Source organism: Anabas testudineus, chromosome 8, assembly GCF_900324465.2.
Source record: "Anabas testudineus chromosome 8, fAnaTes1.2, whole genome shotgun sequence".
Taxonomy (NCBI): Eukaryota; Metazoa; Chordata; class Actinopteri; order Anabantiformes; family Anabantidae; genus Anabas; species Anabas testudineus.
The window spans coordinates 19060450-19078494 of NC_046617.1; the positions used below are offsets into that span (position 1 = coordinate 19060450).

An 18045-nucleotide genomic window follows, 5' to 3' on the forward strand; every position below is an offset into this window, starting at 1 on the left:
GTTTATGTGACGTGACAATTGTGATAACTAATGAATATTAATTAAGGTGGTACTGTCACTATCAAAATGCTAGTAATTATAAATTTGAGCTGTGGTTTGGAGTAAAGCATGTTTTAACTTCATATTACTTTACCAGCAGATTGTATTTTGAAGATGTCAGAAATATTTAAATGCTTTCAACTTGCAAAGATTTTCTACTTGCAGTTTTATATGTTTTATATATTTTACACCTGATATGATTTTAGTGTACAGTAAAGTTTAAAGCTGGTTTTCACAACTAAGGTGATACTGGTTAGCCAACAGCTTGACCAAGACATTCATATGCTTAATCCACCCTGCGTTTTTTATAGCAGACAATATTTATGAGTTCTACACCTTCACTTTTACAGCCTCTTGTGACCTTTGCACCTCTCACCATGCAAGCTTTCCCTTGCCTTTGCTTTGACTAAAACATCAGAACATACCAGACTACATAAAAAAGGCAAAACATTGGTGGAATCAGCACAGTTATTACTGATTCCACCATCGACATAACTGTTTTGATATAAATCTATAAGTTTTGACAGCTGTTTCATTTCCAAACCTACTTCAGGGTATTACTTCAAATCTGACCATTACAGCAACAGAGACTTGTAAATACTTTCTGATGTTAATTTGGAGAGAAGATATAATTTGGTGAGAAGATATCATTTGGAGAGAAGCCTACAGTTTGTGTTTACAAACCAGGTGAATTATGATCACAGTGAGTTCTAGGTACGTCGTCAGTCCAGATGCAGTGCTGTCTTTCTTGCCCTGCCCTCCCTTTGCTGCACCAACTTCACAGTTGTTCATTAACGTATGGAGGACAGGTAGGCCAGACTGTGCCCAGGTGGAGGTTTATTGATCTCAGGCTTTCCTGACGGGAACAATTGAAGTTTTTTTTTTTATCTTTAGTTCACATTTTCTCTTTTATTTACTAAAGGTGATTGGTGCCAACAACAGTTTACAGAAACGTTTTGTTGTTACTTCTCTTATTCTTATGCTGGACACTGAATCAAGAGACGGCGTGACTGCTTTAGTCACTGAAGAGCCCTGTTCACGTCTGTTTTTTGGATTTATGAATTTATGTCGTCAGTGGAGAAGATCTGTTGCGGTGGACACATATAAAAAACTGCTTTAGCCTTTTTATCATTTGAACAGAAATATAAATCTAGATATAAACTGACATGTAGGAACTGTGGGAATAAGTACTACGTTTTGGTTCTAAATTTTGAGGTAAAAATTCAAAGATCAAGATGTATAACTTACACAGTTTACCTTATCTGGGAGTGTTACTCATGGCGGCGGCTGCCAACAACTTGCTGGATAAATGTATATCATCGAACCCAAAATACACCATGAATGTTGTACTGCTGGAAGACAACAACTATGAGTGGAGCCTGCAGTTTGTGAAGCCAGCTGTGGAGCAAGCCATTGAAAAGGACAGGCAAGAGAACATCAATCATGGTATGGCGTTTCAGGTCCTTCATATGTACAGTATAGAGAAAATAATAATTAAATACAACACACACCCATATGTTTTGCAGCAAATAAACAAAGATTTGAATATAGAATACAGACAAATAATGATAATAACAAATTGAAACGGCCCACAAACTCTGCCTCCCAGATGAAGCCAATGTGAATTTGATCAAGTAAATAAATGATAGTGAGATAGAAGTACAAAATTGGGATTTATGAATGAAAGAATGATAAAAGTTGTATTTGAAATGAAAATTAGCTGAAGAATGAGTAGTATATCATGAGATAATACTTAAATTATAATATTAATACTTAATTTTATTTTATGCAGTTGGATAAAGTTGGTACAATTAATTAAGTAGGCTAATGGTTTGTGTAATATACTATATTTTATCTCTTAATTTGCCTCCATGTTTCCAGAATATTTCAGTGCCAGACTCTGAGAAACAGGAACACAATTCATTTTTTATGTAAAGCTAAATTAAACTGGCATATTAAAAAATTAATAATGCCAGTTTCTGTTATTTTAAGGTTTTCAACAGGCAGTGCTAAAGCCTAATTCAGATCATACTAAACAAAATTGAGGTTTGCAATAAGCTAATATTAATAGTAATTAATTAACCTACCTTACCTTTGATAAAGCCAGGTAAGCTGCTGAACTGAGCTAAGCTAATTATGCTCATTATGTGGTAGTTAGCATTCTGGTTATTGATACAACCACTGGTTTCTGTTAGCAGTCAATCACCTATTAATGATTAACATTGTTCTAATTCTATATCCATGTTCATAAAGACTGTTCTGACCATCTCGATGATAAAATACTTCATACTTAGTTCGCAAAATGCTTAGAAAGACTATAACTCGTTTCCCAACGAGCCTGTTCATGAATCTAAACAAAGATGGCGGCCCATCGATTAAGGTTAGCTACCTGGACAGAAAACAGGTTCGCATCTGAGGGAGTTACATTTTTACTCCAACGTTTAGTTGGATGAATATTTCTCAATCAAACTAGTTAGGATATTCTTTAGGAGTCCTAGAGAGTCCAGAGATGGAAGAACTAATGCTAACTACTCAGTTGTTTTCAAACGTCGCTAACTTTGTGTGACCCAAATTTATATTACAGAGGGCAGAAATTGAGGCTGAGTTGGGTTAATTAAACTTTTCAGCTAAATCTTCATTAGTAAGTTAATGCTTTTACAGTTTTTGAGCTGTTGCCATGTTTCTTTTTTACATTTACATACATAGCTAGTTGTTTGTACCTGCTTCTAACGATTTTGCTAACGGTAAGTCAAGCTAATACAAAACTGAAAATTATACCAAACTTACCAAGATAACAAAATGAATTGCATCAAAATGTTTGTCCACCTTACTAAATAAAAAGACCCAACTGCATATTTAATTATCTTTATAGCTTCTCAGGTAACTTTATTTTTATGGGTGTTGTAACATTTAACGTCCACTGGATGAAACTTTATTTTCTTATGCTGGAAAGTCGTCTATCTAAAATTCAGTTTAGTTTGTGTAATATTTCATTATATGCTTTATTTTTCTTGCTATTGTTGCTGTATATACATTTTTTTAATTACCTCTGTGACTAATCAAAGGCAAAGGTTCCACCATTAGCTTTTGAAATCAGTCTAATTCATTTTAATCCAAGATGTAACCATTAATTTATTCATTTTTTATATTAATACCTCTTAGTATTTTGTGAGTCATGTATAATAGTCACGTATGATAATTATTTTTAATTTAGGTGTGTACATGGGTTTTTTTATTCTTTAAACTAAATTAATATGTATTTCTTTTGGGATGTTTTTTTTTTCTTTTCAGGGAAACAACACAAGTAACAATGATTTACCTTCTTTTTAGGTTTAAACATCTTTTTGAGGGCTAACTTCAGTGGATTCAACACAAGCGTCTACAACCGGCAGGGCTGTGGTAGCAGTGCGTGTGAGGGAGTGGCAATACTGAATACGCTGCATGTGAGTGGGGTCTAATGATGTCAGAAGAGGAAACTAGTGTTTTTATTTGTGAATTCGTTAAGGTTACATTTATCAAGGTGTTGAAGTCAAACAGCTATCAATGAAGAGGTCTGCATTGTTTTTGAGAAACCAGTGATAAAAGTAAGAAACCAGAACCCGAATCTCCAGTTCTGTGCTTATTTGTTATTGTTGTTTTCTTTTGTCATTTTTTAAAAACCTACTGTAAAACCTCAAATCTCTTTTTGAACTACTGTAAATAGTAATGACATCCTAGAGATTGATGCAACAACCACAAGTTCCCCTTCTGTGGTTTGATTGTGATAGGAATAATTTATTATGCCTAAATCCCTCAGTAGGTTGGTAACACTCACAATAAAAAATATAAATTAACTATTTCATCAGAGTATTTCCAGGATACCTAGAAGGCTCATAGCATGAAAATGTCATTTATCTAAAACGTCAACAGTAGAAGTAAATCAGTCAGTTAATGATCAACTTTTGTACCAACAATATCACCACTGCAATCGTTACCATTATAGTAGTAGAAGGCAGAGATACAAATTTTTTTATATAAAGCACGGTGTATTTCAGCCACAGATAAGATAAGAAATCACAAACTGAAGCATTACCAGACAGGAGATAAGCGAGAGGTCTGTTGTTAACTTTAACCGCATAAAGGCGCCAGAATTCTATTTTTATTTTTTTGTGTTTCATTATTTAGTGTGGGACCCGCACCTTTATAGTAACTGTAGTTTCACACACACTGTTTTACAGCTCTGTGATGACACTAAATGAGCATGTACTGTGTCTTTCTGCAGGAAAAAGGTGAAGTCGGATGCATCATGCTGGGGCCTTCTTGCACTTTTGGTACCTTCCAGTTGGTGGAGTAAGTATTACTGCATTTGTGTCAAACTGTGTATGTACACTTAACAACTGACTGATCTTTGACTTCTCACCCCTGTTTTCCCCCTCAGTGATGATATTGGCTTTAGTCGGAGCATTCCCATCATCTCTGCTGGGAGTTTTGGCCTGTCGTGTGACTATAAGCCCAAACTGACGCGAATTCTGCCTCCAGCACGCAAGATCTCAGATTTACTTGTGAACTTTATGAAGAAAAAGTTGCCATTTAAGGACATTTGGAATAATGTCTATGTTTATAAGAAGTCCAGCAATGCAACTGAGGACTGCTTCTGGTGAGACAACACAAGCTGCAGGTCAATCGAGTGACCACTGTAGTTTTTTATCCAGCTCTATAGCATGTTTTGTCTCTTTGATTTTACAACAGGTACATCAATGCAATGGAAGCACCTTCTGCCAGCTTCGCCACAAACACGAAAAGGAAGATGTTGCGTGGGGAGAAAGAGCTGAAGCAAGCCTTAACTACTAATGCGCGATATAGCAACAGTGGGTACATTTTGAGTTTTCACTACAACTCAAGGCCCCTCTTGAAATGTGTTCTTCAATAACAGCCTTCCCAACCAGGCTTTGAATATGTGCTACAGATGAGAGATGAGTCTCTTTCATCAGAACAGTCACAGCAGATGTATCAAATATCAGAATATAAAATAGTGAGGCTGTGGAGAGAAAAGCTTGGAAAGCGTATCAAACGTCTAAAAATGCTAAGTTTTTACAATGTTGGCAGCAGGGTAGTGTAAATCTCTTTGACCATAGAATAGTTTTCATAAAATTGTATACATCGTACTGGCTTGTATAACTCCTTGACTTTGACATGTTTAGTTTTTTAGTGAATGTCTGATTTTTTTTCTCACAAAGGTGTGTATTTTATCTTTTGTCATCAATCAGTGTCAGCACCTCACAACTAGTAAACATAAAGACTGGACATTTAAGAAGAAGCTTCAGATCATGTCAGACTAGATGTTTGGCATATATCTAATCCAAGCAGTTTTTGATGATTTGACTGTTGCATGTGGTGCATATGTCACTTATAAACCTTAATGTGAAGAAATATTACAAATGGAATGAATCTTACCAAACATTCTAATTGAGCATTCAGGCATGTCAATAATATATTTTCCTTCCTATTTTTTTGACTTGTATTTATTTATTTCTCTCAGTTGTCATCTTATGTGGAGGCGTTGATGAAATTGTTTCAGTAAAGGAGAAGTTGGGCCATGTACATGAGGATATCATATTTGTTCTTCTTGATCTTTACAAGTAAGCTTGGCCATGCTGAAGTTTTAATGAGCCTTGTCAGTTTGAATGAGGCAGTTAAAATACACTTTAAAGCTTTTAGAGATGTGAAACTGAATGTGTACAAATAACAGTGTTCATACCCTCCAGCCCTCAGTATTATACCAACACAACATCGAGTGAGGGGATGCAGAACGTAATGGTGATCACTCTCCCACAGAGAAACTATAGCTATGATTCAAACTCCTCATACAACGGCACAGTAAGTACTGTGAACACCTAAATAACACTGTATAGAAAAGCAATTATTGAGTATCTCTTGCTCTCTCTTTCAATGTAATGGGCAGATAAATGACTATGTGGCTGGGTATCATGACTGGGCTCTGCATTTCGGCAAAATGCTTAGAGAGACTCTACTCAACAGGAGACATAACAAGGAATCCTCTGGCGTACCTCCAACAATCAACCCGTTTGGAAACTCCTCCTTTTACGGTGTGTATGATCTGTAATAACACCAACATAGCACCGCAGTGTGTGGCAGACATTAAATAAATAACATTAACCAAACCAAGACATCATGAGGTTTAGAGGTAACAAGAGCTCAGCCTGCATGTGTAAGGGTGTGTTAGCTGTTTTAGAAGAAAACTGTAAGAAATGTAACCGTTCACACTCTTTCAGTGTAACATTTGCCCTTATCCAGTTCAGCATAAAATTGTAATAATAGAGAATGCATTCCTTAGTTAGGTTAGGTTAGGGTAATCCAGGATAGTGATCGTTTAATTGCCTTTTTATTGTTAGTTTTATTGTTGCTTGGTAATTAGGTCATAATCTTGATTTGAAAGCTCTTCTGCTTTCATAAAGGGAAATTAATGCTTCAACCTCAGGAAATTGGCTTTGAATGAGAGTAACAGGCTGAGGCAAGAAATTGCCTGGAAAATAAACAATATCATCAATTTCACAGCAGCGCCACCAAGATTTCTTACCTCAGATCTTAAAATACTATGAGCATCTATTTTCTGATCCTTGTTGGTAGAGTTGCAATGATTAGTCTGCTCATTGCTTAGATCAGAAACTGGAGACTGTTGGTCTGACAAATTTTTTTTAGAAGGGTAAATTAAGAAACACAGCTGTATTTGTGTATTTGCTGTTTTCCTGGCTAAATGATTTAATTTCACCTTTTTGACAAAGACACAATTAGTTTTTAATAAAATTAAAAAAAAAAAAGTTTTTGATTGTGTTTATGATTTTGTGGGTTTACTTCAACCAGGTATGGGAGGACACTACGTGCTTGATGAATATGGTGACAGAGATGTGAACTTTTCTATGATTTACACGTCAACTGACACTGGCACGGTAGGACTAATGACCATTCAGCATTTTTCTGTCACCTTTTGAGCTGTACATTTTTTTAGCAAAAGTCATTCAGATTTGCTCTGAATAATCAGTACAAAGGTGAACATTCATTTCTTTTGTCTCTCCTTAGTATGAAATCCTGTGTGTCTTTGATACATCACGAAATGCAACTATTGTGATAAACTCACAACCAGCGCTGCCATGGAAAGGTGGTCACTTGCCTATGGATGAACCAGAAAATCCAAACGGTAATACACACAAACACAACAATGGTGCAAAGGGAGCTATGTAACTGAGTCGAACAAAAGTCTAGGTTTTCAGGCAACTGCATGCAGTGTTTCTGCCGAAATGTGTTTCAGTACAGAGAACACAAAACAAAAGTAAAACTTTTATTACAATTAACACTCTAAATGATTTTTGTACTGCGTGTGTGTCTGTTTGCTACCAGTTTTAAATTTGCAGGAGGTGATTCTGATTGTTCTGAGTGTCAGCGTTGTTGTAGTGACAGCCATCGCTCTCATCTTCTACAGGTAAACAGCAGACACATTGAACAGTTGTATAACTACATTACTAATGCTACATGTAGCATTAGTAAATTGATTATAAAAGAGATCTTCAGCAGTTTTTAATTTTCTTGTTATTGTCTTAGTTTGTGGATCTATATAAATGGTAGTATTCTTTCTTCTGACTTCACTATATTAAAATAACTCTTTGCTTCTGGATTTAAAAAGAAGTCTTCCTGGCGACATTATCTCAAGGAGTTATTCAGAGAATGCTATTTCTCAAACTACCGAGATTATAGTATTTTCAGCTGAGTTATTTTCATATAGAGAAAGCAGAGGTAAGTTTAATATCATTATCATGTGCATGTACAATATCTTGTATATGTATTTCTCAAACTAGAACCATAGCAAACAAGTTGAAAATGAGTAAAGTCAACCTTTAACTAGACAACAAATAAATTGCTGCACTCCAACAACAGGAAGAAGGCGCTGTATTTTTAATGCACAAACAACTAATTATACAGCGTTTGGTCTTTATAAACTGTAATGTGATTGAATATACTTTTAAACCAAAAGAGTTAAGGGTCCCCTGTATGCATTTACTGTATTTGTATGAACAATTATAGGCAGAACAGGAAAGAGCTTCTTATACAGAAGAAGTGGTCCCACATCGACCCGCACCTGATAGGTCCACTGAATGAGAAAGAGGTCTCTCTGAAGGTAAAAAGCCTCAACAATCCTGTTTCCTACAGTATGTTGTATTGCACAATACTGCTAATTTTAGCACAAAACCACTACTAATACAAGCACTAGGGCATCAAATGTTCTGTAAAATTAATGTAGTGAGTAAAATGTTAAATAGGTGCAATATAGTAGAGTGGAAGTATAAAGTAACAGAAATTACTTGATATTTGTTAAGTCAGATGCTGTTATCTCTTTGGACCTGAAGTACAGTTACCATTCTCAATATACAATGTGCATGTGTGTGTACATATGTAACAGATAGATGACGATAAAAGGAGGGACAGCACATACTACACTCATCGAGGCTGCTATGACAAGAAGGTACCAGCATTCCAACTTCCAAAAATCAGTAATTAGTCATAGGAAAAATAAATTGATAAAAACAAGTTGAACTTTTCGTGTGTTTCTCTGTATTTTTCAGCCTGTCATCTTAAAAGAGCTGAAACACACAGATGGAGATTTCACAGAAGACCAGAGAATTGAACTTAACACTGTAAGATGCCTCTGTGTCTTGGAAATTGTTTACTCTACTCTGCTCTTTTTTCTGTGGGCACATTTAAATAATCCCTTCTTTTCCATAAACAGTATCAAAATAGCTTTTGGTGAACCTTTCGCCTGTTTACTTTCTACTTTAAGTTCTACATCCACTTTGTCATGGTGTTAGAAATAAAAGAAAAGAGATGAATGTTGTATTATATACTGTACATGTCTCTAGGTTTAAATGACCTGTACTTGTCATGTTGTTTTCCAACCTTTTTTAACCTTTTTTTCCTCTTGTCGTCTTTACCTTTTATCATGTTTCAGCTGCTGCGTATCGACTACTACAACCTGACTAAATTCTACGGCACGGTGAAATTTGAGTATGGTGTGTTTGGGGTGTTTGAGCTTTGTCAGAGGGGTTCCCTCAGGGTAAGATCTATAGACCCAATATTTTGCAAGTTATTATTTATTATGTAATATAAGTATACTTTACTTCCTGTTACATGACATCAGAACAAACACATGTTGTCCATGATGTTCTCCCCTACTTGTAATGACTTTGCTGTTTATTTGATGACTCGTAGAACAGTTGATAAGTTAAAGGAGATAAAAAATGTATGAGTAATTAGTGAAAGTGCTTTTTGTCTGTTTTTTCCAGTACATCCTGAATGACAGAATCTCTTACCCAGATGACACCTTCATGGACATGGAATTTAAGATATCAGTCATGTATGACATAGCTAAGGTATTGTTTTTTGTATGGGGTATGCAATTTGTTATTACACCTACAGGGAGGGTGACTCAACATGTACCGACTTTGTACAACCATCCTATTCTTTTCTTCTACAGGGTATGTCGTATCTTCACTCCAGTAATATTGCGGTCCACGGTCGCCTAAAGTCCACCAACTGTGTGGTTGACAACCGCATGGTGGTCAAGATCACTGACTTTGGCTGGCACACTATCCTGAAGCCAGGCAGAGGTGAGATTGAGTTTTTTTTATTATCAATAAGATTTAAACACTGAGAGTTGCTGCTTGTTTCCCTCCCCTCCTCTTATTGCTCTCTTCTCCACCTCCCTCTCCTCAGACATATGGACGGCCCCAGAACATCTTCGTAAAGATGGGGTGTCTCAAAAAGGTGATGTCTACAGCTATGCTATCATTGCTCATGAGATTGTAATAAGGCGAGCCCCATTCTATACACACTACTGCTCTGATCCTACAGGTAAGCCTAAACACACGTTATACAATGTTATGAATATAAATATAGACACAGTTACAATAACACTAACACAGCTTGCTCTATGTCCTGTGATGGAATGTAGGGTTATTGTTGTTTTGTTTGGCATAAAGAGGAGATTTTTGTGTGTATAATACACATGGATTTATTATGACAAAACATTTCATTCTTAAATAAAGTGTTATTGAGCTAAGACAGTACAGGACTGATTGTCCTCATCCCTTCGTGCTTGTCTTGTTTATCTGTTTTCTGATCCCTCAGAGAAGATCCAAAGGGTCCAATACCCAAGTGGGATGAGCATCTTCAGACCTGACCTCAACTTTGATGGTGCATCAGAGCGGGAGATTGAGGTAAGAGAGCCACCAAACATTGTGAAAGACATTTGCTGTTTGGATCCATCAAAATGAACAAAAAAAACGAGAATGCGCTCTCTTCCTCCTTTTTTACTTTGTTTGGCTGTGTGTTATGTGCCTGTGTGTGTAAACAGCTGTACATGCTGATCAAGAACTGCTGGGATGAAGACCCAGAACGGAGGCCAGATTTTAAGAAAATAGAGTTAACACTGGGTAAGATTTTCAGGTACGTCATCCCTACACATCAATTTAACGTAACCTTTAATCATTTCCATAATGTAACACATGATCAAATGTATGTAGACATCAGAAAATTACATAGTTGTGATTGTTGAATAAATATGTGTAATGTAAGTATATGTGTAAATAATCCTCTTTTATTGCTGTGAGATAAATAATGCTGAACTATTCTCTTGCATGATTCATTAAATAATCAGTAACCTGCATAACCAAGCCACTGAGACATATATGGACAACCTGATCCGCCGTCTGCAGATGTATTCAAGGACTCTGGAGCGCCTGGTAGAGGAGAGGACGTCTCTCTACAAAGCTGAGAGAGACAGAGCCGATCGCCTCAACTTTATGCTACTTCCTGGGTTTGTGTCATATCTGCTGCTGAGCGTGAACAAAAACAGGACCTTGTTTAAAGCTGCACTAATCTTTTTGTATTTTTCAAACGATAAAATTACTATGAAAGATGTTTTCTCTAGCTAACAAACCAACAGAGAATTATCACACAACTCTGCAGTATCTAAGTTACAGCACAGTTTTACTGGAATATATATACCCTTTAGAATTTTTAAATTTGCATGTAAATATGATCTAAAATATGATCTGATTTTTAAGTAAATCATGAGCACAGTTAAACAAACAAGACGAAAACATTACACTTATTCATTTATTTATTGTGGAACATTTTCCATTATTAATGTGTCTTAATGTGACCCCGTTTTGCAGCAATGACTTTAACTAAATATTTCCAGTAACTGTTTATCAGCTTTACACATTGACATTGGGAATTTGAGGCCATTCCACTGAACATTTTTCAAGTAGTCTTTTTTTTAGCAATCCTTTCCAGCTAGAGCATCAGCAGATAACCGTAGAGGTTCACATACTTTGGTATTATATAAGATCGGATCATTGTCTGAATTATTACCTAAAATGTGATCAGATTTTAATATATTTGTTATTTTTACTTAGTGGTAATGTAACAAATCATTTTTTATGTTCTTTGAAACTATTAATGAACACTTTCTATTCTCTCTGTGTCTTCTCAGCCAAGTGGTGCGTTCTTTGAAGGAAACGGGCAAAGTGGAGCCAGAGCTGTTTGAGGAGGTTACAATCTATTTCAGTGATATTGTGGGATTCACCACCCTCTGCCACTATAGTACCCCAATGGAGGTGGTAGACATGCTCAATGAAATCTATAAGAACTTTGACAGCATCCTCGATCACCATGATGTCTATAAGGTAGACATACTGCACATTGATTCATTAAATTCTTTTAAAGTGGGAATAATTCAATGTTTATGTTTTATTCATTCATTGTCTCTCAGGTTGAGACAATAGGGGATGCTTACATGGTTGCATCAGGTTTGCCTAAACGCAATGGCAACAGGCATGCATTGGACATTGCCCACATGGCCCTAGACATCCTTTCATTTGTAGGAACTTTTGAGTTGCAGCACATGCCTGGCATCCCTCTTTGGATCCGTATCGGTGTGCATTCAGGTAACAGAATTTCTTAATAACTTTCTCTTATGTCATGTGATCCCTGTTGGGCGAAATCATAATTATAACCTTCACTTAATATTTTGCATTGGCATATTTTATGGCATCAGTAAAGCATTGTTATTATTATTTTTGCCACATGGAAATGCAGGGTAAGATGCAGCCATAACAGTTTCACAGAGATCAGAGATCATATTCACTGACTGTAGAAGTGTGACAGAAACGTCTCTTATTTCCAAGCAGTTAATAAAATATTCCAAAAGTTTTAAATGTTTATGCAGAACATGAAATACAGTAGATGAACAATCAAATGTGTAAGAACTCAGAGAATGGGAAAAGTGAGGAAATAAAAGTGGAAGGAATCACTGAGAGATTCACTGGATAGCGTTTGTGTAATTTGTGTGTAGGACCCTGTGCAGCGGGAGTTGTGGGGAAAAAGATGCCTCGCTACTGTCTTTTTGGAGATACCGTCAACACTGCCTCACGCATGGAGTCCACAGGCCTACGTAAGAGACAACAGACAAATAGATTTAGCTAGTCATGTCAGTGTTTTGTGAAACAGCCAAGGGCTTGACTGATGGTTCATTTTAAATGTTGTTCCAGCTCTGAGAATTCATGTGAGCCAGTCCACCATCAACATCCTGCAGAGGACAGACTGCAAGTTTGAGTATGAAAAGAGAGGGGAGACCTATCTGAAGGTGAACAAGGGTTTCATTTAGATTTTTTTTTCAATGCAGGAATTTACATCTTAGATAAATCACACAGATATTAGTTACTTGTTTAATTTCCGATATATGTGTTTACATTGCTCTAAAGGGCAAAGGCAAAGAGATGACATACTGGTTGACAGGAGTGACTGGGGGAAAATATAACCTGCCGACACCACCAACAGCGTAAGTAAATCTCCCATGTGAACACTTGAAACTTTATGATAAAGGCACTTATGTTAAACGATACACGCCTTGGCTGTCAGATACCAAGATTTCCTAACTATAATGATGATCTAATTGATGCTCATTTGTCATCTTTAGTGCACATAACTAACAAATTAGGGAACATATATAAATATATTAGAAAATACAATTCACTATGATGCATTGAGGTGAATTTGTTCATATATGCTTTGAAGGAAAAAAACTAATGTTCATGCAATTATTACTAACACTAATGCATTTATGAATTGTTTTTGAAGTTACATAGAAATATTAAAAGATTAAACAGGCTTATAGCTCTTATTTACATTTTTTTGGTTGTGCTGTACCTTCCTATATTAATTTTCATAACCCAAAATAATCCCTTTTGCTACAGTGAGAACTTCCAGCGGCTCCAGCAGGACCTGGCAGAGATGATTGTTTCCAGTCTGGAGAAGCGTGGAGCAGGCCGCAAGAGTTTCGAAAACAGAAACACTCTGTCCACCAAAGTCGGTCAGAGGGAGACAGCCAGCCTGCGGACAGACAGCCCAGAGTACTTCCACCTGGCTGTTGCTGACCGCAGTACCTACCTGTGATCATAGCAGACTTTTCAGTGACAGGTATCTGTCTGAATTTCTGCTGGGTTTCATTGGGCCGCTCTTTTTGTTTGTGACGATAGAGCAGCTGTGGAACATGCTGGTGAGACTGATCATAAACATGCAATTCAAGTTGCATTTTCCCCTGGCAACCATCCTTCACTCCCTCTGAAGAAATCACTCACCAAACAATAACATTTTCCTGAAATTATTTTTGCTTCATTGTTTATATAAAAAGCTACTTCCAGATATATTATGTATAATTTGTTGTTAAAATTATAGATATAAGCCCCCCTCCTCTTTTATTGTGTAGCACTGACATTTTTACTTTATTTTTTACTTTGTTATTTATAAGATTAAGAAATAAATGTGGTCAAACTGGCATCAAGAGTAACAAACGCATAGAAATATTTTTAACTGTGTGCAGGTCGGCATTTTTTTCTTTTTTTAATACATATGAGTGATTACTTTCATATTTACACTTGGGGGAGCCACAGGTATGTGTCCAATTCCACCTGGGAGTCCTTGAGGGGGATTGTTTTTATCACAAACAATAATATATTGTATATTTGTAACATACTTTACATGAATAGCATGATTCTGCATTGTGGATTGTAACTCATTGTTCTAACAATCTAAATCATGCTAAAATCCACTCCCCGTAACAAACCACATGGATTCACTCTAAAAATCATATTTAATACACTCTTTTTTAAACATTTGTCTATTAAAAAGAATATTATCGTAATATTTTGCTTTTCAATAGCAATGCTGCCTTGGTTTCAGAACATCAAATGTTTTTGTGATTATTTGTGTTTTATTAAATTATGTTCACAAGATCCAGTTTTTTTTTGTTTTTTTTTGTCAACTTTGCAGTACAATACTTGCAACTATATACAGTCTAACATAGTATTTTCAAACAAAGTACATATTAACACCTGAACTTTCTTTCCAAGCAGTGCAGAGAAATAGAATAGCTTTAGAAACATTGAATTTTTAAACCATAAAAACATGGTAGAAAAGATTGAAATCCAAAATTTGGATTTAAAAATGGAGGAAAACCACACACACAGTGAAGAACTGTAACCACACCCACATATACCCCCACAACCCTAAACAGTTTTGGTTGTAACTAATGCAGTTCCACCCAGCTCTGTGGCAGGAAGTGGGACCCTGTGTTCACTCACTATGCTGCACGCAGGCAACCCTGTGCACCCATTCGTCTGCATTGCAGGGCCCCTGCAGGTGGTGAAGCCCTTCTCCCAGTTTGAGCCCATATGGGTCCCCAGGTACAGGTGAGGACAGGATGAAGGGGCATCTGCTGCCAACTGAAACATGCCTGCATGACCATTTCTCTCTGAGGATGGTGGGACACTGGCTGCAGGTGTCTCCATTTTCTGAAGAGGTTCCTCCACTGGTTCTGGGTCCACTGCAACACACATAAAGGACAAACAGTTTTGTATTGATTTGCAGTGACACATTTTATGTGGACGTCAACCAAACCAGCAAAATGCTCACAAAAGCATAACAGAACCACAAGGGGTTAAGGGGTTTTCCCTTTAATTTGTCACTTGTCTGTCACCCTTCACTGGTGCACGTGACTCAAGTGCTTCCACCCAAATTATGTCATATCTGATTTAATCAGAAAATAATAATTTATGAAAGAATGTGAGAAACAACAATGTGTTTCTTCCAGCTTTAACTTTTTCTTACTGAACAAGTGAATGCTTCGAATAAAGTCTTAGAATGTGTGATTGTGGATGTCCTTTATCTGCAAAAACAGTTGTGATATTTAAAATCACATTTTGTTCACATGTCAGTGCATAGCATTTCTGTATGACAAAGAGGCAAAACTACTTATACCATACTTTAAGTATATCAGAGGATTTGCTTTTAACATATTGGTTTAACATCAAACCATAGATGGTTGAAATTATGTAGAGTTTGTAGTTAAAATATTAATAGACTATTAAGAAACAGTCACTCAGACATCAGCATGACAGTAAAATGATGTTTCACAATCACTCAGTAGACAAAACTGAGTAACCCTTCTTGCTAATCTATCTTTTTACATTCCTGGTTGTCCTGTGGATAAAGGTTTATTGACACTCAGTGAGGACAAAGGTGTGCTGTTGATAGACTGATTTAGCTTTTTGTCAGTTTATGCATTTTGAATATCATGTGGGGACCTCATTTGTCCTGCCTAACCAACGGATGTGTGTTAAGACCAGAATAGCTGGTAGAAGAGCAGGGCTGACCCATGGGACGACTGAGAAAAAGAGAACAGTAACTGTGGAGTTTCTACTGTGAAGAACGTCACACTTCATCACCTGCCTGCTTGCAACCCCCACTTCCTCCTCACAACTCTCAGATCCCCCCATGCTTACAGAAAATTAAATGCCTGCGACTAGATAAATGCTGTCCAAATGTAAGATACTTCCCTAAGGGAGGATTTATTCCAAGAAACAGAGGGTGAATTGTTATTTGAGTATACAGCAGCTTTTTACATAAGGGAAGTTACACCAGGATGTTAAATGTTCAACTACAGGTATTTTCAGAGTAAAGACAGAAATATGGTATTAAGTGTCAATATTTTTAAATATATTATGTTTAAATATTAAAACTTTCTTTTACACTCTTAAAGCACAGGTTATCCTCACCTAGGGCGCTGCCGAGTCTAGTCCGTCGTCTGTATATGATGAGCCAGACTGCCAGAGCCAAGATGGATCCCACGGTGACCAGCACCACAACAGCAAATACAGCCGGACTCAGCCCGAGCATCAATGTTTCAGCCTGGTCAATGGCACTGACCGGTTCAGTTTTGACTGGGTAATTATTGACAGACATTAGGCGTTAGGCAAAACCCAATTTATTATTTAGGATATAAGCACAAACAGAATCGGAATAGGTGCTGATTTATTCCTAAAATAGCAGGGGTATATTCAAGATAAAATCAGAGTCAGGTGACAACCTTTACTTGAGATCAGAGGTATTTGTCTCAATGTGGGACTCTCACAAAACGGCATTTAAAGTAAATAATGTTTTTATTTTACTGAGTAATCAGTCAATAGACTGACCATTGCCAGCTGTACACAGGCATACATTACCTACATCTATCCATACACAGACAGACATTTCCTTAAATGGTTTGTATCAAAGAGGGGAAGATAAATAAAGGTTGATCTAGTGAAAAACAACACAAATCTGGCAAGAATTCAAGAGTAAATGTGGCAGAGAGATGTGAAATGAAACTAAAAGTTCAGTTTTAGGGCTAACACCACACATGGCCGTAGCAGCTCAGTTCAGAGCAGTGGTGAAAGACGTACTAAGATCTTTTAGTTGAGTAAAGTTAAATATTTATTATGTGACAATTTTTTTACTTTATATTCTGCAGAGTAATTTCTAAGGTATAATGCATTTGTTGTTGATCTGTTGTAATATTAATCTGCAGAGTAACTAGCAACTACAATTGTCAGACAAATGTAATCGAGTACAAAGTACAATATTTCCCTCCTAATTGAATTGCAATAAATGTACCTAAATGAAAGTACTAAGTAAAGTGCCTCCAAATAGAAGTGAATAGTAAGTTACTTTCCACCACTGGCTTGGTGCAACTCACCTGTTGGTGGTGAAGGTTGAAGTGGGGTGATGGGGAGACAGTAGCTGATGAGGTTGTCCCACTTCTGTCCATCAGGACAAATCTTCTTATCCATGGCTGGAAACAGAGTGAGCAATGAGAAAGCCTGCTGCAGTGTTACCCTCCTATAAACTTGTGTTTGTGACACAAAACAAAACCAAAAAAAAGCAAGAACTGTGAGACACAGACGAGAGAGGATTAATTACATGACTGCAAAGTGCAGAGTGTTTCAGTTCCTCCATTTCATAGGAAAGAATGAATCACTACATGTGTCCCTGGGGGCACAACGACAACTTACCATATTTCTGTTTCAAAAACTGAAAAACAAAAAGGTTCTTGGATTTTGTCAAGTAGAAGAAGGAAAATACTATTTAATATTGTGTTTTTCCACTCCACACTCATGTGAGATGGTATCTTTCAGCTTCTCATCTAAACACATCTGTTCCAGGTTACAAGTGGGGAAGTGGAGCATTGGTTCCCTGCCCGTGGATTGCTTCTTTGTTTTTTTGTCTCTGAAACAGTAACACTGTAAATCAGCGATGGGTAGGGCAGAGATAGTCAGGAAACAAAGAAGACAGAGGAGGCCGAGGAGCATGAATTCATCACCCCTGTTCTAACACGTTCTGTATCACTCTATGATCAGCATCTTTCTTTTATATATATGTAAAGTGTGCAGTATGAAGGTGAGGAAGACTCGGTTGTACAGATTTTTTTGAACCCAACTGATCAGCTTCAAGAGCTTATGAAGAATTTTGTCTCCAGAGTCCTGGGTCTAGAGACTTTCCACCCCCACCAAATATTTCTGTAGAGGCTGTGAAGCCCTCAGCTGTTCTTTTCTCCCCTCTCTCAGTTTTCATTATGCA

The 18045-nt window shown here is 36.8% G+C and overlaps 1 protein-coding gene across 1 annotated transcript; it reads left to right on the top strand.

The window, feature by feature from the left end:
* Window positions 1-1274: 1274 nt before the first annotated feature.
* gucy2c (guanylate cyclase 2C) lies at window positions 1275-14207 on the top strand. Its single transcript, XM_026345659.1, has 27 exons — window positions 1275-1485; window positions 3370-3482; window positions 4301-4368; window positions 4457-4675; window positions 4768-4886; window positions 5558-5657; window positions 5784-5895; window positions 5981-6125; window positions 6901-6986; window positions 7117-7234; window positions 7435-7516; window positions 8116-8209; window positions 8492-8554; window positions 8655-8726; window positions 9038-9142; window positions 9372-9458; window positions 9563-9695; window positions 9802-9939; window positions 10216-10304; window positions 10442-10533; window positions 10745-10903; window positions 11585-11777; window positions 11864-12038; window positions 12446-12544; window positions 12642-12736; window positions 12855-12931; window positions 13347-14207. The coding sequence occupies exons 1-27, from the start codon at window positions 1275-1277 to the stop codon at window positions 13543-13545; spliced, it is 3243 nt and encodes a 1080-aa protein (XP_026201444.1). The 3' UTR covers window positions 13546-14207.
* The last annotated feature ends 3838 nt before the right edge of the window (window positions 14208-18045 follow it).

Excerpts from the sequence above, each read along its gene's own strand:
- gucy2c (XM_026345659.1), top strand. The coding sequence starts at position 1,275 with ATGTATAACTTACACAGTTTACCTTATCTGGGAGTGTTACTCATGGCG. Across the intron at positions 9,696-9,801 it reads TATCCTGAAGCCAGGCAGAG|ACATATGGACGGCCCCAGAA; the intron begins GTGAGATTGAGT and ends CCCTCTCCTCAG. Across the intron at positions 10,534-10,744 it reads ACACTGGGTAAGATTTTCAG|TAACCTGCATAACCAAGCCA; the intron begins GTACGTCATCCC and ends TTAAATAATCAG.